Below are 24,205 nucleotides of genomic sequence, written 5' to 3'. Positions count from 1 at the left end.
TGCCTTGGTTCCCTTCCACACGGCCACTCCAACAGACTAGCTCAGGCTTCTCACGTGGAGGCTGGGTTCCAAGAGTGCAAAAGTGGATGCTGCAAGCCTTCTCAAGGCATTAGCTTAGACATTGTCCACTATATTCCATTGGACAGGGCAAGTCACAGGCCACCCAGATTCCAGGCAGTAGAGAAATAGACCCTGCCTCTTGATGGGAAAGTGGCAACGTCACATTACAAAGAGAAGCAAGAGATGGGAGGACTGTTTAAAGCCATCTTTGCAAAGTCTGCCCCACCAAGTCAGAGGATGAGAAGTCCTTGCAGGGATTGAGTGTGAGAGTGACATTTTCAAAAGGTGACTCTGGCTATTCTGAGAAGACTATAGACTGTTAGGGGCAAGAGTCTAAACAGGAAACCAGTTAATAGATGACTGTAATCATCTAGGGGAGGTGTTTAAGGGGCTTGAACAGAGGTGGTAGCGGTGGAGGTGGGAGGTGGTGAAATTTAGGATACATTTTAGAGCTGAGGTAGATGAGGTTTGTGTAGAATGAATGTGATGGCGGGGGAAGCCATAGAGAGAGAAGTCAACTAAGTTTTTGGCTTATACAGTTGGCTGGATAGTGGTGCTATTTACTGAGATAGAGAAAACTGAGATGAGCAGGTTTGGGGAGAAATTGAGCATTCTCTTTTGCACGTATAAAGCCTGAAGTGCCTATTAGATATCCAATTGGAAACGCTGGTACTATTTGCAGGTCTGAAGTTCATTGGGGGGAGGTCAGGAGCCCCGCTGTGTATTTGGGACTCATCCACTTGGATAGTACTGAAAGCCGTGGACTGGATGAGATCATTCAGGGGATGAGCATGGCTAAAACGGAACAGAGATTCAAGAACCGAGCCTTGGAACGTTATGGTGTAATAAAGAAAGCAAGGATTTTGGAGTCATGCAGACCAGAGTTTTCAATCCTCTCTCTGTCATTGATTAATAAATCACCATTACTTCTTTGAACCTCTGTTGTCTTATCTATAAAATGGGTATAAAAATAAATACCTTGGGGGTATATTGTGATCATTAACTAGGATAATGTTCAAAAGGTGCCGGCACATGGGCCTTCACTAAGGGGTAATGGCTGCAGTTATCACCGGAGCAGACAAGGGTTTCTAAACTCAGGACCGGGGTTGGCGGGGAGGGTATTAGAGTTTCTTGGGATTGGATCTGTTGGTTTTGCAGATGTGTTGGTCAACCTTCTGTTTCCTCCCTGTCCCTCTAAGTTGTGCCCACGTGGCTGGAGAAGCCCCAAGACAGCCAGCTGGAGGAGGGCAAGCCAGGCTATTTGCATTGCCTGACCCAGGCCACACCCAAACCCACAGTCTCCTGGTACAGAAACCAGATGCTCATCTCTGAGGTGAGAACGGGGATTACTGCTGGGGGGTGGGGGGAGGCGGGGACACAGAGTCCTCTGTGCTCACCTCCAAGGCCCGCTTCCCCCAACCCCGAGGCTGCCCCCAGGGCGATGATGGTGGGGGGCAGGCCGAGACCCGCTCTCAGGCACATCTCCTGTGCTGCAGGACTCGCGGTTCGAGGTCTTCAAGAACGGGACCTTGCGCATCAACAGCGTGGAGGTGTACGACGGGACGTGGTACCGCTGCATGAGCAGCACCCCCGCTGGCAGCATCGAGGCCCAGGCCCGCGTCCAAGTGCTGGGTGAGCTGGCGCCTGGCCTCCTGGGCAGGAGAGGACCAGGGAGGGAGCAGCAGGGTCCAGAATCTTCAGGCCTGCCGCCTCAATTCCTCCCCTTTTCCGCTACTGAAACAGAAAAGCTCAAGTTCACACCACCGCCCCGGCCGCAGCAGTGCATGGAGTTTGACAAGGAGGCCACGGTTCCCTGCTCAGCTACAGGCCGAGAGAAGCCCACTATTAAGTGGGTCCGGGCAGGTGGGTACTGTGTGAGCATGGGGTGGGGGGCAGCAGGCAGTCCACCGGTCAGATGTATGCCTGTCTGAGGACCAGCTGAGTGCCCGAAACTTTGGGATAGACAAGAAATGTAGGGGCCGATTTCTGGTCCAGTTAGAAAAAAAAAGCCAGACACAAAAGAGGTCAGGTTACAGCATTAGACAACATATAAGACGACTCAAGGCAACAAATGATTGGATTGGTCCAGACAGAGCCGTAAAGTCCTTCTTTCCCCCTTTTCAAAATAGTCATCCTTTCCAACGTAAAAGTAATCCTTTAGAAAATTTTGGCAGAAAATAATGCATAATCCTACCATCAGTCATCTCTGGGTGTGTACCTTTTTCTGTGTACGTCTTTTTGTTTTTACATAGCAGTTTTACTGTACATATAATTTTCACTTATTATACTTCCATGAGTATGTCATGCTTACTATAGAAATGGAAGATGCAGATAACTGTATGTAATTTTATCTATTTTTACTTAACATTATCAAGCATTTCCCCGTGGTTTTGTACATAAACATTGGTTTTGATGATTGCAATAATATTCCAATGATTGGATTCACTGTAATTTACTTAAATATCCCCTAAATGTTGGACATTTGGGTTGTTAACCACCCTCCCTTCCTCCCTCCCTTTCTCTGTCTCTCTCTCTCTGTCTCTCTCTCTCTCTCTCTCTCTCTGTCTTTTTATTGCTGCAGTAAACATCTTGAGGCAGAGTTTTTTCTGGACTTGGGTTTATTTCCTTTGGGAAAGATTCCCAGAAATGGAATAATTATGTATAAAAGGGTATGCACATTTTTACAACCCTTGATGCGAATGGCCAAATTGTTTTTTAAAAGGTTTTTACATTCCCATTAACAGTGAGAGAGAGTGGGGTTGTAGATTCTGAGCAGCAAGTGGGCTGTCTCTGCTCAGGTGTCTGGGGGAGCTGTCTGTGGGGGGTGGGACTCAGAATGGGTGGGACGATGGCAAAGAGCAGGAATGGGTTCTAGGAGTGGAGAGTGACAGGCAGTGAGGGTGAGAGCAAGGCAAATTCCAAGCCCAAGCAGAAGTCCAGTTTGGTGGAAGTGGAACGTTTTACAGGGCAGTAGAAGGACGTGAGACTGAAAAATTAGAAAAGGAGTAAGTAATAGGGACTCCCAATGCCTGGCTCAGGCGTTTGGATCTTGTCTGTGAATAGCCAGGAGCGATGGCGTGTTTTTCAGTAGAGGTGAGTGACTGAGGGCATTGCTGGCCACACATGGGACTCTGGTCCATCCCATCATTCCCCAATGTTGCCCCTGTAGATGGGAGCAGCCTTCCAGAGTGGGTGACAGACAACGCCGGGACCTTGCACTTCTCCAGGGTGACCCGCAATGATGCTGGCAACTACACTTGCATCGCCTCCAACGGGCTGCAGGGCCAGATCCGTGCCCACGTCCAGCTCACCGTGGCAGGTGCGACCGTGCAGGGTGCTGGGGCTGGGGCTGGCGGGCCCTGTGGGGCAGCTGCCTGCACCCCGCCAGCCCCTTTGCTCAGTGCTCCCTGCCCCTCACCGGGCTCTTCCCATCCAGTGTTCATCACCTTCAAGGTGGAGCCGGAGCGCACGACCGTGTACCAGGGCCACACGGCCCTGCTGCGGTGCGAGGCCCAGGGGGACCCCAAGCCACTCATTCAGTGGAAGGGCAAAGACCGTATCCTGGACCCCACCAAGCTGGGACCCAGGTAGGCTGTCTCCTTCCCACACCCACCCCGCCTCTCCTGCAGCCCAGTCTCCCTGGAGCTGGCCTGGTGGGCAACGCTGTGACTTCTCTCCTGGCAGGATGCACATCTTCCAGAACGGCTCCCTGGTGATCCACGATGTTGCCCCCGAGGACTCGGGCCGCTACACCTGCATCGCGGGCAACAGCTGCAATATCAAGCACACGGAGGCCCCCCTCTATGTCGTGGGTATGGGACCCGGAGGGGTGTCCTGCACAGGAAGTGGGGGCACCTCACTTCTTTCTCATCCTTGTACTCATTGGCCCCTGTACACAGAAGGCACGAAACCATTTTTGCGGTGGGCGCGGGCATTCAGCTGTGTCCCCTCCACCGGGCCACCTCACAGTCAGTCTCAGGTTCCTTGCCTGGACCTGGGCTCTCCCTTAAACATTCCATGGCTAGTGGGTGTGTGTCTGTTCCAGGGGAGTCAGGGGGATGGTGCCCTTGTCCTAAAATGCTTCCTCCCAGGTCTCCCTACAGGTCCCTGGGTGGGCGGGGAGGGGATCCGGCCAGGATGCAGCAGCACAAGTTTCCTTTACCCTGGAGGCCCAGAGAGGATGATGTGTCAGGTGAAACACCCTGACTAGGGTCAGGGACTTGGGGTTTGGGTCTGGCCTCTCTTGCTAACCATCTCTGTGCCCTTGCAGGTGTTATTTCCTCCCCAGGGGCTTTTTTCTCTGTAAGGTGGGAGTGGTTTAAATGAGAGGTTTCACACTTTTTTTGGTTTAGCAGCAGAACTGGTTTTCTAGACAGAGTTTTATGTGGAACTTTAAATGGGTAAGGTGAAGTGACAGCCTCCTTGGTTGAAGCCACTGGGTGTGTGTGAGAGTTGGGGGATCCTGCATGGCCTCCCCCTTGGGCCTCTCTTCCTCCTGGCACCTCTTTCTCCATGGGACCTGAGGCCACTGAAAGCCCCTAGACTAGAAGATCCCTTCTGCAAATACGTTTCTCTTTTTTTTAATTTTTTTTTTTTTTTTGGCCGTGCCGCACATGAAAGATCTTAGTTCCCTGACCAGGGATTGAACCCATGCCCCCTGCAGTGGAAGCGCAGAGCCCTAACCACTGGACCGCCAGGGAAGTCCCTACCAATACATTTCTTGAAGAACCACTCTGTGCTGGGCGATGGCTGGGATTCTAAACCAAAAGTTCCCAGATGCAGCTCTTCAGAGCCTGACTCATGATGTCAAGTCACTAAGGAAGCTTGTTAACAAACAGCGTGGGTTTGTGGTGGGGCCAACAGGTGTGCTTCTTACGTGTGTCCCCGGCCTCGTGTCCGGATGCAGAGCCAGCTTGGGAATCACTGGCCTCAACTCCTGCAGAGCTCCCTCTGGCCTTGGTGGGGCCCTGAGGACCTGGCCCTTGTTGACGCCATTGATGGTGGTGACCCTCCCTGGGTCACTCTGGCTTGGTCAGGCTATCAAGTGTCTGTCTGGGAGGTTGTCGTATGTGTGCAGTAGGGAGCGGCCAGTAGAGAAGTAGGGCTGGGCTTGCTTCAGCAGCCCCTGCTCACACCTATCTGTATGTCTCTCAGACAAACCGGTGCTGGAGGAGTCGGAGGGCCTGGGCAGCCCTCCACCTTACAAGATGATCCAGACTATCGGGCTGTCGGTGGGTGCCGCCGTGGCCTACATCATTGCCGTGCTGGGCCTCATGTTCTACTGCAAGAAGCGCTGCAAGGCCAAGCGGCTTCAGAAGCAGCCGGAGGGCGAAGAGCCAGAGATGGAGTGCCTCAATGGTGAGGGGCCCTGGAGGAGGGAGGCCGAGGAAGAGGGAGGCGGTGCTGTGCGCAGATGCTGAGCGCCCTCCCGTGGCCACGGAGGACAGCGCTGTGGCGCTGGAGGGAACAGCTGGAGCCAGAGCAGAGCCACACCGCCCGCCCTGCCCCCCTTCCTCCCCCCCCCCCGCCGCCGCCCCCCTGCCCCAATCCCAGCTGGAAGCCTGGAGTTGGCCGATTCCCTGGGCCTTGGCTTCTGTGCAACCTGGCTTACATCTTGCTCATTGGAGCCTCTTGGGCCAGCCTCCTACGTTTCCCTGCCTTCTCCCTGCAGTTCGAAACCACAGACATAATTTAAGTATATGTGTTCATGTTTCTTTGTACACCTTGTCTCCTCCCATTAGTCTTTGAATTTCCCCAGGGGCGATCTGTCTGCCTGTTTCCCTCCTCCTGCCATTCTCTCCTCCGACTGGGGGCCCCCTGGGGACATTGCTGAGTCTCCCCTCTCAGTTCAGGAGTTCAGGAGCAGGGCCTGGGTTTCCCTTGTTGTGATTTTCCCTTTGTGCCTGTAGGAGACCCTATGAAAGCAAAAACCCTTATGTCACCATGCTGTCCAGGGACCAGTGACTCAGATGAAACTTGTGCAGTTTGTTCCATTTCAGAAGTTGTAATCGGCTGTGTCAATCAGTGGTCATACCCTAAGGGATGCCTGTCTCCCTCGCCCCAGCCCCATCAGTTCATCGGTTGGATTGTGTGTGGATTTTGTGTGGGACCCCAGGATTGGACCCCTTTGGTAGAAGTGGGAGATTGTGGGAAAGAACTGCTGTCCCCGTGGTGGCCAGAGTGTCAGGTCTTATCTTGACACCCTCCCTGCTCCTTCTTCCCAGGCGGGCCTCTGCAGAACGGACAGCCCTCAGCAGAGATCCGAGAGGAAGTGGCCTTGACCAGCTTGGGCTCCGGCTCCGCGGCCACCAACAAACGCCACAGCACAAGTGACAAGATGCACTTCCCTCGGGCCAGCCTGCAGCCCATCACCACACTGGGTGTGTTGCCTTGGCCATCATCACCCTTGCTTAACTACAGGCTCTGGTCTGTCTTGGGGCTGCGCTAGGGCTGGTGGCTCTGGAGTCCCTGAGGCCCAGAACATCAGAAATGGAGGGAGCTTTGGGGAGGCCCGGTCCAGTGTGTCCCCCGCCTGTTGTCCACACCCCACCTCCACAGATTTTGTCATTCCTGTGTATTATTCACTTGATATTTTCTTTAGATTGACTCTCCCTCACCTTTTAAAAAAAAATCTAACTAAAGTTAGCTTTGTTTTAGGAAGAACTGTGAGAAGTTACGGATCTGTGCTAGTTAAATGTTTTCTGAGCATAGGTTAGAATGTAGAACTAAGATCTGTTTATGGTGAACGACCTAAAATTCTCATACAGACCACCCTCTAGAAAATACTATTAATCTGACCCCTTTATTTCACTGTTAGCGACTGCCAAGCCCAGGGCAGAAGGGGAAGTGGTTTGCTCAGGGTCACCCACACAGCTGGGGCCACCGCCTGGTCCAGGCGGGTGGAGCAGAGAGACTCCCTGCTGTGTGACACAGGCCAGGTGCCTCCCAAGTCAGGGGCTTTTCTCTGCTCGGGGGAAGGCTGCTGGCCGACTCAGACGTGTGCCCGCAGGGAAGAGCGAGTTTGGGGAGGTGTTCCTGGCAAAGGCGCAGGGCTTGGAGGAGGGGGTGCCAGAGACCCTGGTGCTTGTGAAGAGCCTGCAGAGCCGGGACGAGCAGCAGCAGCTGGACTTCCGGAGGGAGTTCGAGATGTTTGGGAAGCTGAACCACGCCAACGTGGTGCGGCTGCTGGGGCTGTGCCGGGAGGCCGAGCCCCACTACATGGTGCTGGAGTATGTGGACCTGGTATGCTGCTGGCCGGGGCCCTGCTTGTCTCGGGCTGGGCAGTGCTCTGACCTGGGGGGCGGGGGGCACCGTGGGAACCTGCTGTCACCACCTTGAGATGCTCAGCCTCCTGTCCCCCCAGCTCTCCGACACCCGCCTTTCGTTGACCCGCACCCCGTCTGCCAGCCCCAGATCTGGGGGTGGGGCCCAGGTTCTTCCGGCTTCTCCCTCTGCCCACTGCCTGGTTGCCTTCCAGGTCCTCTTCTCTGACTCTCGTTTTCTTTGGTTTGTTTTTTTTTTTTCCCTCCCCAGGGCTTGTCAGCCCTTGAGAATAAACACGTCAGAAACTGGCTTTCCTTCTTTCCCTGTAGCCCGTACCACTTGAGGGACAGTGTTAACCCCGCCACTAGCCTTCTCTTTCCACCCTGCTTGTCACGCCCAGCTCCCACCCCTCGCTCTTCATTCCCTGGCCCATCTAGGCCTAATCCCCTTGGTTCTCAAACTGCTGCTTGTCAAACTCCCCAGCTCGGGGGCAGGAAGGGGGCGGAGTGACCCTCGTCTTTCCGTTAGTGAGTGCTGATGAGCGCTTTGTGCATGTTTCTGCCGCTGGTGTCCCCTCTTTGTTATGTCTGTCCTGTCTGGGGTCCGTGAAGACCCTGTGAAGACAGAGGGTTGGGGGCTGTGGGGTTTTCCTCTCTTGGCTCCCTCAGGGCAGGGGCTTCCTCACCTGCCCATCTGGGGCCTCCCCTGAGGGTCGCAATGACCGTCCTCCTCCCTTTCCGACTGAGAGCTTCTAGGAGGCGCTTCCTATAGTTTTTAATTCCCACTGGACTCTCCCCATTGGAGGGGGTCTGGGCTGGGGATTGGGCATTCAGGTCGGGGCTTCTCACCCCCCCCCCCATCCCCCCGGGGCGGGTACCTTGTGAGCACCTGCTGGGTTGGATGTTTTGGAGATACCAGCTGTACTCTGACTTGACAGAGACGCTTGGCTTTTCCTCAGGGAGACCTCAAACAGTTCCTGAGGATTTCCAAGAGCAAGGATGAAAAGTTGAAGTCGCAGCCCCTCAGCACGAAGCAGAAGGTGAGGACGGGGTGGGGGTCGAGTCCCCCAAGGTGGGCCAGGGCCCGGGACAGTTACCTAACAGAAGTGCACTGATTGAATGCAGCCTGTGGGCCAGGCCCCGTGTAAGTACCTACCTCAGTGATCACGGTGATCCTCTGCGATACATGTCGCTATCCGAGTTGTGGGTGAAGACGCCAAGGTTTAGTTAGAGAGATTAAGTGACTTGTCCCAGTCATGGAGCCTGTGAGTGGCTTTGTGTGGCCACGTTGCCTGCGGGGAGAAGAGCTGCCCTTCACCTTGGCCGCTGGAGCAGGACGTCTGTCGCCTGCCTGGGACGCTGAGCTGGAGGAGCAGCAGGCAGCCTGGGCGTCTAGGGGCTTTTGGGGCTGGGCGTGGCCCTGAGCGTGTTTCTTCATCCTCCGCGTGTGAACTGGCCTCCTGACATGGTGCCCCTGCCTCCATCTCCAAGAATCCACAGGATTGTCTGCTATGGCTGTATATGGAAAGCCACAGGACAGGACGTGCTTCTCCAGCTGGGTGGGATGTCAGGACCCCAGAGCTAACAAATCAGGACACGCGTGGAGCCAGTGAATCTGGCATCATGGGCCCTTGGGGATGCAAAATTAAGACTGCCGCACGTCCTTGGGGCACTTAGGATCTAGAGGGAGAGCTTGGGTAAATGAGTATGGCGTGTGCCTTACAGACTTCAGGTAAGACACAGAAAGCAAGTGAGAGACATAAAATAAGAGACGTTGAAGACGTCCATGTCCTTTAGGTGGACAGACAGTGTGGTTAACAAAGAAGGTCTCCTGGTAGAGAAAGCCATTCGGGTTCAAGTCTCAAGGACAAGAAGTAGGTGAATGGTGGGAAGAAGAGGAGTTTAGGTATGTTGCTTTGGCTGGGACAGGGGCGTAGGCAGGTGACAGGAGGTTATTTCCATCACGTGACCCAAGGCACTCTCTTTGGCTGAGAGTCATCACCACTGTTGCTGAAAATCTCTCCACACCTTTTTGCCCAAGTGTCTTGAACTTGACGGGGAAAATTGAGTAAGTTGGGTTTCATACTCTCCAAGGACAATATTCTGCATTGGATGGTGGGGGGAAGGGCATTGCTTTAAAAAAAAATTGTAGATTTATGGACCGTACCTCAGACTTAGGGTGGAATCTGTGAGAGTGGGGTCTGAGGATCCGCATTTTTTAAACAAGCTCTCCAGCTGATTCTTAAGCTCATTAAGGTTCAAGGAGCCCAGGAGTAGGATAGTGGCTTTGTAATGGTTTTGGTTAAAATCTCCTATAAGAAATGCATTTTAGGGCTTCCCTGGTGGCGCAGTGGTTAAGAATCCTCCTGCCAATGCAGGGGACATGGGTTTGTGCCCTGATCCGGGAAGATCCCACATGCCACAGAGCAACTAAGCCCGTGTCCACAACTACTGAGCCTGCGCTCTAGAGACCGCCACAACTACTGAAGCCCGTGTGCCTAGAGCCTGTGCTCCACAACAAGAGAAGCCACCACAATGAGAAGCCCACGCACCGCAACGAAGAGTGGCCCCTGCTCGCCGCAACTAGAGAAATCCCGCACGCGGCAACGAAGACTCCAATGCAGCCAAAAATAATAAATAAATAAAATAAATAAATTTATTTAAAAAAATGCATTTTACATCATGGCCCAGCAAACATACACACACACACACACACACACACACGCAACTAAAATTAATCTTTCACAACCCTATATTTGATGCACTTAATATTTCCTATCCTATCCTTTCTTTTTTTTAACCCACTAAATTGGTTTTGAGACCCATATGAGTCTCGGTCAGTAGTTTGAAAAACACTTCTTTTGGGGGATTCCATGAAAATGAAAATTCTTAGGAAAGCTATATTAAAATTTGTAGATGCTTTCTTGCGCTAATAATTTAGTGAGCTACCGTGCCACTTTATATTCCTAGGGTCCTGGGGGAATAGAAGGAGAAAACGCTCAGTTTTTAAAGGGAGGTGGAGTGGTAAGCAGGCTGCTTCCTGGCCAGCTAGAGCTGGAATGAGGGTGCCATGCCTGGACTGGGAGGAGCCTCGGGAGGATTCCAGGATAGCTGTGGGATCGTGATCGCAATCGAAGACACACGCCCTGGGCGCTGGCATAATTGTAGGTGGTGCTTGTTAGAGTAGCTGATAAGATGATGGAGATTTTGAAGTTTCAGCACTGTATCCTGTGATATCTCCATGGATCACCTGCAAGCTAATGATGGGACCAGGAGCAGGGGCAGCTTAGCACACCTGGTGGACAGCGCTTTGCTTTAAGCAGTCAGATGCCGGATGGGAAGCAGCAGCCTGTTTGGGAAGAGCAGGGAAGTGTCACGGTGGCTTAGCCAGAACTCGGGCGAGCCCCCAGGGTGTTAAAGTTGGAAAAGAGGGGTGGATCTGGTCTTTACCAAAGTGCAGGTGTTTATAACAGCATTTGAAAATTAATCCCCTGGCCATCTGATGGCGCCTTGCCCAGCAGTAAGGAAACACTTAACTGGCTTCGGTTAACAGAATTCCCTTTTACTGTCCTCGCTTAGCCAGTATTTCCAGAAGCACTGCTTCTCTGGAAAGATAGCAAGTTAGTCACTGGGCCAAGACCTCTGTCTTCTGTTCCCATGACTAGCAGCAGATTGTTTAGCTTGTGAGCCAGAGCAGAGAGGGCAGGCTGAGGGGAAAGCCAAGTGTGAGGAGGGCTTGTTACAAAAGCCTTTGTCTGCCCCTTACAGACAATCGGGCAAGGCTGGACAATGCCCGGGCGTTTTGAAGCCTGAAGTAGAGTGTGTCCATTTATAATGCCTTTTACCACCAGTGACACTTGGGGCTTCCTGAGGATGGCAGCCTGGGAGCTCTTTTGGGAGCATGACCTCTCCTTTTCCTTGGAGATCCAGTGCCCGGCTCTGCACCCAGGGACGGCTCAGTAATCCCGGTGGACCTGTTCTCATTGGCTCATGCATTTGGTTGGAAGCTCTCCGGAGATTTTGTGGCTTCACTTTTGATAAAATACACCAAGAAGATGAGATTTCCCCTCTTTTTTTTTTTTAATTTTATTTATTTATTTATTTACCTATTTATTTATTTATGGCTGTGTTGGGTCTTCGTTTCTGTGCGAGGGCTTTCTCCAGTTGCGGCAAGTGGGGGCCACTCTTCATCGCGGTGCGCGGGCCTCTCACTATCGCGGCCTCTCCTGTTGCGGAGCACAGACTCCAGACGCGCAGGCTCAGTAATTGTGGCTCACGGGCCCAGTTGCTCCACGGCATGTGGGATCTTCCCAGACCAGGGCTCGAACCCGTGTCCCCTGCATTGGCAGGCAGATTCTCAACCACTGCGCCACCAGGGAAGCCCTCCCCTAACTCTTGGTAGTAGCCTGTGTTCAGCCTGTCTGCACATGCAGTGTCAGTTGATATATTGGATATGTAATGGGTCCAGACTGGTCGTGGTTGGGATCAGTGCTGCCTAATAGAACTTCCCGAGGTGGTGGAAACATTCCATACCTGTGCTGTCCAGTGCAGTGGTCACCAGCCCCATGTGGCTACTGAGTACTTAGCATGTGGCTAGAGAGACGGAGGAGCGAATTTTTTATTTTATTAAGTTTTAATTAACTTAAATAGCCACACGGGGCTAGGGGGCTACTGTTTTGGACAGCGCAGGTGTAGACCATTGTTTTTAAACTTTTTTTGACTGAGACACAGTAGCAAAAAAAAAAAAAAAGCACATTTTACATCACAATGCAACACAGACGTGCATATTTATTTATTTATTTTAAATATTCTAAAGTGTCACTTTTTTAAAATTAATTAATTTATTTTTGGCTGCGTTGGGTCTTTGTTGCTGCGTGTGGGCTTTCTCTAGTTGTGACGAGTGGTGGCTGCTCTTCATTGCGGTGCACGGGCTTCTCATTGCGGTGGCTTCTCTAGTTGCAGAGCACAGGCTGTAGGCACGCAGGCTCCAGTAGTTGTGGCACGTGGGCTCAGTAGTTGTGGCTCGCGGGCTCTAGAGTGCAGGCTCAGTAGTTGTGGCGCACGGACTTAGTTGCTTCTCGGCATGTGGGATCTTCCTGGAGCAGGGCTTGAACCGTTGTCCCCTGCATTAGCAGGTGGATTCTTAACCACTGCACCACCAGGGAAGTCCCAGACGTGTATATTTAAAAAATGAAAAAAGTTCCGTGAATGATAGTTATCCTTACCACGTGTGATACACTCTGATATTTTCTATTCCTTTAAAAAAAGAAAATGCTGGTTAAGATTCACTGAATGGGTTTCATGCCATACTAGTAGGTTGTGACCACAATTAGCAAACCTCCAGTGGAGGCAGTGGGGCCTGCAGGGATCTCACTGGTCAGAGCACACAGACTGAGAAGATCTGTCTTTGAAGTGACCCCTCTCCCAGTGTTTGGACTCAGCTCCTCTCCTGGCCTTTCTGTGACCCTGGGAGCCAGGCTGGTGAAGCTGCTCGGAGCCAGCCAGCGATGCCGAAGGGCCAGTCCACAGCCAGCACCCCACCCCTGGGGTCACTGATGGCAGACAGCCCTTCCTGTGCCCCCATCCACAGTGAGGTGACCCAGGAAAGGCGGCTGCAGTGTTGAGGAAAGAGCCAGGCTTTGGCATTTGGCTGGGACTGTGGGCAAAGCTGAGGAGGAGCCCACCTCACAGAGAGCAAGCAGGGGAGCAGCTAGCCTGGCTCAGGGCCCCGGCACACAGTAGGTGCACAACAAGTGTTCCCACCCCCTTCTCTCTGACTGGGTGGTCTCCTTCTTGCCCTGGGTAATGTGGGAGCAGCCCTTCTACCACTCACATTCACCTTTGTTCCTTTTTGAACTTCAGGGACATAGAATCAGATAAACCATAATCTTGGTTAATCTGTGACATACTGTCATTGGTCCACACACAGGCTGCTTTTACTTAGTTATTGTTATTTTTTTAATGTGTTTATTGGCGTGTGTATGTATGTGTGTATGTTTGTTTCATTTTGATATTTCAAACTTAAAAGACTATAAGAATAGTTCAAGGAGCTCCTACAAACCCTTTATCCAGATTCAATTGTTTACATTTTGCCCCATTTGCTTTATTATTCTGTGTCTGTATATTATTATTTTTATGCACTTTTCTGAACCATTGGAGGTAAGTTAGAGGCCAACTTTTGACCTTTTGCAATCATATGTGTGGCAAATGATACCTTGTCGGGTCTTGATTAGTATTCTCTTGATCACCCATGATACTAGTCATTGTCCACGTTTGTCTCTCCATGATTGCGTATGTGGTGGGTGGCTTCTCTCTTATGGATCCTGAAAAGTGAGTCTGTGTGCTGGAAGAAATACACAGCTGGCCAGGAACTTGTTAAATAACCTTCCACGTGGACCTCTTTGCATTTCTGTTTGTCTTGTTTTTATACACAAGGAAATGCTACATGTCCTGTGTCCCTTGGTGTTGCTCCCAAGGTTTGGATAAGGTGACAGAGGCATAGGGACCATTGGTTTTTACAAGCACTCTCCTGGTCCTCTGATTTTACCTCTGTTTGGCATGGCTCACCTTCCCCCAATTGGTGGCACCCTTCTGCAGGTACAATTCTGACCTCCCTTCTAGACTGCCCTCTCACCAGGAGCCCAGTCTTGCCATCCCTGTTATATTCTGTCAGCACCCAGTTGTATGTGGTGTATAGTAGATGCTCAATTGATATTCGTTCAGTGCATTGGTGTATATTTTTAAAATGTTAATATTTCTTAATTATAATTACATTTAATATGTTATATAATGTATTATATGTAATACATTCACATGGCTCAAAAACTTTTAAAAGGTATCAGTGAAAAATCTCCCCAACTCTCTTACACTTTGGAAAATAGTTTTGCATTATTTTGTAATGCTAGAGCTACTCACAGTCTATGACCCCACACTGCTGGGTCTTAGTTGTGGCCGGTGGGCTCCTTAATTGTGGCTTGTGGGCTTCTTAGTTGCGGCTCGCCAGCTCCTTAGTTGCGGCACGTGGGCTCCTTAGTTGTGGCATGCGAACTCTTAGTTGCGGCATGCATGTAGGATCTAGTTCCCTGACCAGGGATCGAACCCGGGCCCCCTGCATTGGGAGCTCGGAGTCTAACCACTGTGTCAGCAGGGAAGTACCCAGCACTGTTCTTTTTTCTTTTTTTTTTTTATTTTATTTTTGGCTGCATTGGGTCTTCGTTGCTGCACGCGGGCTTTTCTCTGTTTGTGGCGAGCGGGGGCTACTCTTCGTTGCGGTGCATGGGCTTCTCATTGTGGTGGGTTCTCTTGTGGAGCATGGGCTCTAGGCGTGCGGGCTTCAGTAGTTGTGGCACGTGGGCTCGGTAGTTGCCCAGCACTGTTCTTTTTTTTAAAAAAAATTAATAGCTACTTTATTTATTTATTTATTTTTAGCTGTGTTGGGTCTTCGTTTCGTGCGAGGGCTTTCTCTAGTTGCGGCAAGCGGGGGCCACTCTTCATCGCGGTGCGCGGGCCTCTCACTATCGCGGCCCCTCCCGTTGTGGGGGCACAGGCTCCAGACGCGCAGGCTCAGCAGTTGTGGCTCACGGGCCCAGTTGCTCCGCGGCATATGGGATCTTCCCAGCCCAGGGCTCGAACCCGCGTCCCCTGCATTAGCAGGCAGATTCTCAACCACTGCGCCACCAGGGAAGCCCCCACACTGTTCTTAATAGCGAAAATCTGGCGGGGGGTGGGTGAAACAAATTTCCACCGACATTAGAAGGAATAAATTATGATGTGTTTATGATGAAAAAGACCTCAGTACAATGATATACCAAAAAAAGGATGAACCTTGCAATGTTAAGTGAAAGAATCAAGGCACAAAGGAATATACATATTTGTATGCTTGCAGCCTTATCTGGTTCTAAAACAGGCAAAATGGAATTGTATTGTTTGTTTAGGAACATATGCATAAGCAGTAAAACTGTAAAGAACAGACAAGACATTATTTTCATAGAAGTCAGGATAGTGATTACCTCTTGAGGAGAGAGGAGAATTTGTGATGGGGAAGGAGCCAGTGGGGGGCTTCTGGGGGCCTATCATTGGTTTTTAATTATTAGCACCTTTAATTATTATTTATTTATTTATTTATTTTTTGTTTTGTGTTGGGTCTTCGTCTCTGTGCGAGGGCTTCCTCCAGCTGCGGCAAGTGGGGGCCACTCTTCATTGCGGTGCGCGGGCCTCTCACTATCGTGGCCTCTCCTGTTGCGGAGCACAGGCTCCAGACGCGCAGGCTCAGTAATTGTGGCTCACGGGCCCAGTTGCTCCGCGGCATGTGGGATCTTCCCAGACCAGGGCTCGAACCCGTGTGCCCTGCATTAGCAGGCAGATTCTCAACCACTGCGCCACCAGGGAAGCCCCCTATCATTGGTTTTTTAACTTGGTGACTGTTACCTGGGTGTGGGCGTTATAGTTATTCGTGAAAGTAGACATATATTTTATGAGCTTTTCTATATGTAGTTCACACCAAAAATATAAACCAAAAGTTTCCCTACCTTTTCTCTCTGGCCTCCAGCTACCCTTCTCAGAGGCAACCAGTGTGTGTGTGTGTGTGTGTGTGTATCTATCTACTTTCGCTCACACATATATTTTATATATAGATATATATGATTGTTTATTTTGTTTTTTATGAAATGCAACTAGTAGAAAATATGTGACTTTGAAGTAAAAAAAAAAAAAAAGAGGAGCAACCCCTAAAGATGTGAGCTATACTTACTGCCCAGTTATTTTTCACTCAGCAGGTGGTCACTATGTGTTCTCCCCACCCCACCTGCGACTCACTTAATCTAGCACCTGCTGTGCATGGGAGTGGGGCCGAAAACTTTATTTCATTCAATTCAGTTCTCCAGCAACCCAGGAGGGCAGGTCCTGTTATTCCCATTTTACAGAGAAGGGAACAGGCTATTGTGCCTTTGTTTTGGGGCTTCCTTCAGCATCACATTAATGGTGCTGAGACCCCACCAAGAGCTGTGTCAAGGGCGGTCCGCTGATACCCCAGTCCTGATCTGCTCTGACAGCCCCCTTTCTCGTTCCAGGTGGCTCTGTGTACCCAAGTGGCCCTGGGAATGGAGCACCTGTCCAACAACCGCTTTGTGCACAAGGACCTGGCCGCTCGAAACTGCCTGGTCAGCGCTCAGAGACAGGTGAAGGTGTCGGCCCTGGGGCTCAGCAAGGACGTGTACAACAGGTAGGGGGCACAGGTGGGGTGGGCGAGGGGCAGAGGGCAGACACAGATGGTGGGGGATGGGAAAGGGCTTAGTCCAAAGCTGGAGGCCCCGGGAGGGGCAGAACCTTCCCACCCTCTCCCAAGGGTGCAGTAGGCATCCCAGCCAGTGGACCACAGCTCCCTGATCTTACACATTTTCTCTAGTGATAAAAAAAAATTATAAACCTTTTTCAAAAGTAACTAGTCACACTTTATATAGTTTTATATAGAATTTAACTATTCATATGGTTCCCTCTGTAACTTCCTGAATTCAGTAATTATTATTTTTAAGGCTAAGACTTAAAGCTTAGCACCCATAGCCAGAGATCGCGCTGGAATATACATTATCTAGTGCCTCCGGGAACTTCCCCTCGAGTCGTCTCAGTTCTGACTCACCCTGGTTTGTCTGACTGTTGCTTTAATCATGATTGGTTTCTCACTAGTAAAGCCCTTTAAGATTTCTTTCCATTTAACGTGTTCATTTTTCACACTTTTAAACTAGTATAGAAAGTATGTATGATTATTAGCTTTTAAATATTGACAATAGGCGAAGTCTGATTCTTAAGGGAATTTTTTAACTGTCAGACCCCATGTGGATGCCTCCAGATTTTATCCAGTATACAACCCGCCCCCCACCCCACCCCTTGCTAAGCAAAAATGTTTCCAATTTCCCGGAATGCCTTGATACAGAAAATCTGGGCTGTAGCTTGGGTATGAGACCCAGACCTGGGGTGAGGTTGGGATCCCAGGCTGTGCCCCTCATCCCCCCACCCCCATGCCTGTGTGTCCTCTTGTCCCGCAGTGAGTACTACCACTTCCGCCAGGCCTGGGTGCCGCTGCGCTGGATGTCCCCTGAGGCCATCCTAGAGGGCGACTTCTCCACCAAGTCTGATGTCTGGGCCTTCGGCGTGCTGATGTGGGAAGTGTTCACCCACGGGGAAATGCCCCATGGTGGGCAGGCAGATGATGAAGTGCTGGCAGGTAGGCAGCTCTATTTCCGAGAGACAATTCCAGATGTTCTCTAGGTGGAGAGCTTGCTCAGGGTCCCGGGGCCAGTTCAGCTCCCCCACCCCTCTCAGGGCTGGTATCAGCACATACATGGATACGGCCACTCCACTTGTTAGATTACCGAAATACCTTCATACTGGTTGGTAAATAGCCCTTGTTCCCAGCGTTCACTCTAGCTACTCTGGTGCCTGCCTATTGATCCCACTTCAGCCCCTGTTCATTGGCTGCTTCTTGTGCTGCTTGGACCCTGCCGCCTCCAGCCAGAGAGAGCTGGGACCAGGGGAGTCCTCCCCTTTGCTTGCAAGATGCTTTCTATAAGCTCCTTGAATCCTTGCTCACCCACACTGGCCAGCGTCCCTCAGAGTCTCCCCCACGTGGTTGCCTGTGGGAACTGCAGGCTCCACAGAGTATTGGACAGGCGATTAAATATTTTGACTAACCCTCTTCACACCGTCTTTCTGCAGACTTGCAGGCTGGGAAGGCCAGACTCCCGCAGCCTGAGGGCTGCCCTTCCAAGCTCTACCGGCTGATGCAGCGCTGCTGGGCCCTCAGCCCCAAGGACCGGCCCTCCTTCAGCGAGATCGCCAACACCCTGGGAGACAGCCCTGCGGATAACAAGCCGTGAGGAGGGAGCCCAGGCAGGCTGTGCCTCAGGATGGTGTGGGCAGGGGAGGACCTCCTGAGGGGTGCCCACAGCATGATGGGCAAGATCCTGGTCCTCTTGGGCCCTAGGGGCCCCACCCGGGCACCACAGGCACTGCTGAGGTCAGGCAGGGCCTGGGCTTTCTTCCTCTTCCTCACCCTCAGCCCTTGGGGAGGCTGATTTGGACCCAGACTGGGTGACTGGGGCTTTGGGCTGGGCAGCTTTCTCTGCCACCCCTTCCCCCATCAGGGACAGTGTGGGTGCCTCAGGTAACCCCAATTTCTGGCCTGGGTCTCCTCCCCTCCACCAGGTTCAGTTCTGCCACTCACCTGCCAACTTCCTTGGGGGAGGGCTAGGCTGGAGGTGAGCTGGCTTCAAGGGGAGTTCCTTAATATACTCAAGTCCTGGATTGTTCTGGCCCCTGGGGACCACTTTGGGGTCTGCACTAGGATCATGGAGGACCCAGCCAGCGAGTCCCCCCCTCCCTCCATGGACATGTGCACGCTGACCCAGACCTGCGCCTCCTCCCCACCCTTCTCTCCTTTTCTCATCCTAAGTGCCTGGCAGATGAAGGAGTTTTCAGGAGCTTTTGACACTATATAACCCGCCCTTTTTGTATGCACCGTGGGCGGCTTTTGTATGTAATTGCAGCGTGGGGTGGGAGGGCATGGGACGCAGGGGTGGGTCCTGGAGGAGATGGGACAGTGGGCCACCCCTGCCTCACACCTTTATTGTTGTTGTTGTTGTTTGTTTGTTTGTTTTGGTTTTTTTTTACACTCGCTGCTCTCAATAAAGAAGCCTTTTTTACAACCTGCTTCTGATGCTCATTCCCTACTTTTTGCCCATAAATGATGTGCCTTCTTCCCTCGCTTATCAGAAGGGGCCATGTGCCTTCCCGGAGTCTTGGGGGGGTGCTTCGGCAGGGATAACTGGCAGACACTGGTCCTTCTCTCTGGTTTATGGAGCAGTTGAATACTTTTTTTTTTTTGGCCACACTGCGTGGCTTGCAGGGTCTTAGTTCCCCAACCAGGGATTGAATCCGGGCCACAGCAGTGAAAACATGGAGTCCTAACCACTGGACTGCCAGGGAGTTTCCTCCTGGGGCTGTTGAGAATGTGGGCTCAGAGGAGGTGAGGCCACCTCTTGTTCATGTGACCCTGTGTTGCTCTTTGAGGCCAACTAATGATTCTCTGCTGGCTGGCCTGGTACTCATGCTCAGGTATTGAGCATAGGAGTGTGAGGAGGGAACTAGTTAGAGTGGGATTGGAGAAGGAGTTAGTGACAGATTCAGGTCTCTGAATCCCTTTAAGACTCTAGGAAGGTGATGGAGGAGATAGGACTGAGCAGATGCCTCAGTGCTCCAGGGCTTTCAGCCCTCAGCTGGTTTGATTCCTGCCTCTTCATTACCTAGACCTTGTGTCATCAGTTACACTCTACCATATCGTAACTTCAGCATGGTTTCCCATCCTAAAGAGATAAGTCCTGACCCCTGGAATTGCTCTAGTTCCTTCTGTTCCTCACCAAATTTCTCAGTAATGAAAAGAACAGCTAATATTTATTAAATACTTGCTCTGTACCAGTCACTTTGCTAAGCACTTAACATGCATTATCTTATTGAACTTCTGTGACCACTCTGTTAGCCAGATATTACTGTTCCCATTTCACAGATTAGGGAACCAAGGCTCAGGGAGGTCAGGTAGTTTCCCTAAGGTTGCACAAATGGTAAGTGAGCCACTGTTGTAGATATACAGTGTGGTACATCCCTCAGGTGTGTTGGAGTGTAAAAAAACAAAAACAAAAACAAAAAAAACCCATAAGAACAATTTCCCTAGAGCAGTGCTTTTCAAATTGTGGGTTGTAACCATCATTTTAAAAATATGAAACAATAAAAAACTATCTGAGTACATTGTATACCTTATGGGTAAGTATTGTTTTACAAAATTTTGTTTATTATATTTGATATGTGTTTGGGTATGGTTAGCTTATGTCAGCTATGGAGGTGGTGCTGCGGCATAAAAACCCCAAATCTCACAACAACAATTTATTTTTTTCACAGATCTACAAGTTGGTGAGGTTTGGCTGATCTTGGCTGGACTTAACTGAGTTCAGGCAGGCTTGGCACCAGGTGGTAGGTCTGGTTTGGGTCTACTCTGCTGGCCCCCAGAGCATGCTCTCATGCAGTAGCAGGAGCACAAGAAGTCCCTCCAGATCATGCCAGCACATTTAAAAGCGTCGGTCTGTTAACATTTTATCAGCCAAAGCAAGTCACATGTCAAAACCCAACATCAGCACTAGTAGGATGTGACTGCAAAGGATGTGGATATCTTATTCCAACACAGGGTGTGAAAATGGGGTACAATAATTGAATTCACTCCATGTTGTGATGTAAAAATTATTTCCTCCTGTGGGATGCACTCAGAAGTACTGGGAAGGCGGTACTGTAGAAGGTCATTTATCACTAAGCCTCTTCTTAGAGGCGTCAAGGAAGATGCCTGGTCTTCCTTGACCGCTCTGCAGTGGCTAACACTGCTGGCCACATCTGCCTTTTCAAATTCTCCTCTCTTGCCTTTGGTGATGGTACGCCGTATCCACCTTCTCTGACCAGGCCTTCTCCAGCCCTGGTTGTGGCTTCCTTCTTCTGCCTGCTCCAGAGATGGCTGTTCTCCTGGCTTCTGTCCTTGACCTTCCTCTCTCTACATTCTCACCCTCAGGAATCTCATCTTACCTCATGTGACTTTAACTGGCCCTTCAGTGTGGACAGTTCCCAAAGCATTAGCTCCAGTTCCAGCCTCTACCTCAAGCTTCAGACTCACACTCCCGTTTTTCTACAGGACATTTCTCTCTACCTGTTTCCCTGGGCCCAAACTGAACTTACCTCTCTCCCAAACCTGTTCTTTAAGCCAAGTTCCCTGTTTCCATTATTGGTGGAGAATAGTCACCCTTACTTAGAATCTCAACCCATCATGAGCCCTCTTCTCTGTGCACCCCCTTCCCATGCAGGCCATCACCAAGATCCATTTATTCTACCTCTGCCCTGTTTCTATCTTTGCTTAATTTTAAGGGAAAATTTTTTGCATAAAAGTAATACTGATCATGGAAGAAGTCAAGTGGTACAGACTTGCATAAAGCAAAAAATACATTCCTCTAGAAGGAACACACCCAAGCTCATTCTACAAGGCCACCATCACCCTGATACCAAAACCAGACAAAGACATCACAAAAAAAGAAAATTACAGGCCAACATCACTGATGAACATAGACACAAAAATCCTCAACAAAATACTAGCAAACAGAATCCAGCAACACATTAAAAGGATCATATACCATGATCAAGTGGGATTTCTCCAAGGGATGCAAAGATTCTTCAATATATGCAAATCAATCAATGTGATACACCATATTAACAACTGAAGAATAAAAACCATATGATCATCTCAATAGATGCAGAAAAAGCTTTTGACAAAATTTAACACCGATTTATGATTAAAAACTCTCCAGATAGTGGATACAGAGGGAACCTACCTCAACATAATAAAGGCCATATATGACAAACCCACAGCAAACATCATTCTCAAAGGTGAAAAACTGAAAGCATTTCCTCTAAGATCAGGAACAAGACAAGAATGTCCACTCTCACCACTATTATTCAACATAGTTTTGGAAGTCCTAGCCATGGCAGAGAAGAAAAAGAAATAAAAGGAATCCAAAAAATGAACTTATTTGCAAAGCAGAAATAGAGACACAGATGTAGAGAACAAACTCATGGATACTAAGGGCGGAAGAGGGGGGTGGGATGAATTTGGAGATTGGGATTGACATATATACACTACTATGTATAAAAAGATAACTAATGAGAACCTACTGTATAGCACAGGGAACTCTACTCAATGTTCTCTGGTAACCTAAATGGGAAAGAACTCTTAAAAAAGAAGGGATATATTTTTACATATAACTGATTCACATTACTGTACAGCAGAAACTAACACGACATCGTAAAGCACCTATACGCCAGTAAAAATTAAAAAAATAAACAAAACACATTCCTCTCGTCTGATGGAAAGCACGATGAGTGTTTGCAGCGTGGCTCTTTCTGACATTTCCTGGGCACACTGACTCATGACCTTTCCATCCCCTCTAATGCTGCCATCACCATTGAGACCTCTTTTCTTCTATGTGAAGTTAAGAATCCCTGTGTAGAATTCTGCTCAATCTTATGTGGCAGCCTGGATGGGAGGGGAGTCTGGGGGAGAATGGATATGTGTATACGTATGGCTGGGTCGCTTTGCTGTGCACCTGAAACTGTCACAACGTTGTTAATTGGTTATTTCCCAATGAAGACAGTTTTAGAGTGTCACTAATTTTTTTTTTTTTTTTTGGTGATAGCAATTTTTTTAAAAGCAATCTTGGACTTCCCTGGTGGCGCAGTGGTTAAGAATCCGCCTGCCAATGCAGGGGACACGGGTTCGAGCCCTGGTCCGGGAAGATCCCACATGCCGCTGAGCAACTAAGCCCGTGCACCACAGCTACTGAGCCTGCACTCTAGAGCCCGAGAGCCACAACTACTGAAGCCCGTGTGCCACAACTGCTGAAGCCCACACGCCTAGAGCCCGTGCTCCACAACAAGAGAAGCCACCACAATGAGAAGCCTGTGCACCGCAACGAAGAGTAGCCCCTGCTCGCTGCAACTAGAGAAAGCCTGCACGCAGCAACAAAGACCCAACACAGACAAAAAATAAATTAATTAATTTTTTTAAAAAGTAATAAATTTTTGTTCCGATTTTATTTGGGTGATAAAAATCAGGAGAAAGAAAGTTCAGGATGGGAATGGTGTAGAATGAGGGGATCTGCCTGAAATTCTGATGCCCTTCTGGAGGTCCTTCATGGTCTGGATGGACAGGGGACTACTGCGATTGAGGCCTTATCGGAGAAGCACCAAACTCACATTCCAGGGAGGCCAGGCAGGGGACTTATCTGAGTTCAGTGGGCTGTGCAGAGTCTATAGTGAACCTGGGAGCAGATGCCTCTTCTCTGGCCACCGTTCAACTCTGCTCCAGAATATTGTGCTCCTGCAGGCACGTAAGCCCGGGGTTGCTAAAAATTCCAATTTTTTGAGAGAGGCCAGATAATCAGATTTCTATGTAAAATCTCCTGATTTTAAAATATTCTATGGTCCAAAGAAGACACACCTATGAGCCAGTTTTTGATTGTAACTTTATCCACATCAGCAGTTTTGTTTCCTGAACCTGCAGTAATGTGGTGTGGGTGGAGTGGTGCCCCCCTTCCCCCGCCGGTGATAAAGGGCTGTGAAGGAGCTGTGGCACTAAGCTGCTGTGCAATTGCCCTGGGGTTCGGTGAAATGGGAGAGATGGCAGCCGCTGGGAAGGGAAGCTGAGTACTGTTGTCATCCTGGACCCCCTTCCCTGTGGACGTGGCAGACGGCTGTGTTCTCTGTTGAGTGGGGTGCCACTGCTTAGGGCTGCCCACCCTGCGTGTCTGAAGTAGGTTTTTCAAATGTAAAAGTCTTTAGAAGCCAGGCAAGAATGAACCCCAACGGCTGTGATTTTAAGACTGTGTGGCTTAGACAAATCCCAAGCAAACATTTGTGGCCCCTGAAGCCCGTCTGGAACCTATTTATCTATTTGACCTGTTCTTCCTCTTGAGCTAACACATTCCATATGTTTAACTACCTGTTGTGCAGAGTAAATTAGGAAAAGAGAAAAAAAAAAAAAAACTCTTTAAAAAACTATTGGGAAAGGGGGGGAGAGGAGGGCTCTTAATTCCTGTATTTAGGGGTTTGATGAACAAGCCATGTTTTTAGTATGTATGTGTATATGTATGTATATATACACACATGATATCTCACATATCACTTGAACATACTTTATTTCAGTATTTTCAGTCTTTGGATTGCGATTCACAGTAAGAAATGCAGTTGACGTTGTCATCCAGTACATAAACATTGAATCATATGAAACTGACAGTATCCTACCCTCT

At 49.9% G+C, this 24,205-nt stretch overlaps 1 protein-coding gene across 1 annotated transcript in view; it reads left to right on the top strand.

The window, feature by feature from the left end:
• Positions 1–19,021, top strand: part of PTK7 (protein tyrosine kinase 7 (inactive)) — a 60,084-nt gene extending 41,063 nt beyond the window's left edge. Inside the window, exons 8-20 of the mRNA XM_059938644.1 lie at positions 1,260–1,393; positions 1,557–1,692; positions 1,804–1,923; positions 3,230–3,379; positions 3,497–3,647; positions 3,745–3,872; positions 5,215–5,418; positions 6,285–6,440; positions 7,070–7,302; positions 8,282–8,362; positions 16,391–16,542; positions 17,363–17,541; positions 18,033–19,021. Of these exons, the coding sequence (XP_059794627.1) occupies positions 1,260–1,393; positions 1,557–1,692; positions 1,804–1,923; positions 3,230–3,379; positions 3,497–3,647; positions 3,745–3,872; positions 5,215–5,418; positions 6,285–6,440; positions 7,070–7,302; positions 8,282–8,362; positions 16,391–16,542; positions 17,363–17,541; positions 18,033–18,193 (1,985 nt within the window). The 3' untranslated portion in view covers positions 18,194–19,021. The remainder of the gene's footprint in view (positions 1–1,259; positions 1,394–1,556; positions 1,693–1,803; positions 1,924–3,229; positions 3,380–3,496; positions 3,648–3,744; positions 3,873–5,214; positions 5,419–6,284; positions 6,441–7,069; positions 7,303–8,281; positions 8,363–16,390; positions 16,543–17,362; positions 17,542–18,032) is intronic.
• The last annotated feature ends 5,184 nt before the right edge of the window (positions 19,022–24,205 follow it).

This window comes from Balaenoptera ricei, chromosome 11 (assembly GCF_028023285.1).
Source record: "Balaenoptera ricei isolate mBalRic1 chromosome 11, mBalRic1.hap2, whole genome shotgun sequence".
Lineage (NCBI taxonomy): Eukaryota > Metazoa > Chordata > Mammalia > Artiodactyla > Balaenopteridae > Balaenoptera > Balaenoptera ricei.
The sequence above is the reverse complement of the archived record's forward strand: the minus strand, read 5'-3'. Positions and strand labels throughout refer to the sequence as shown.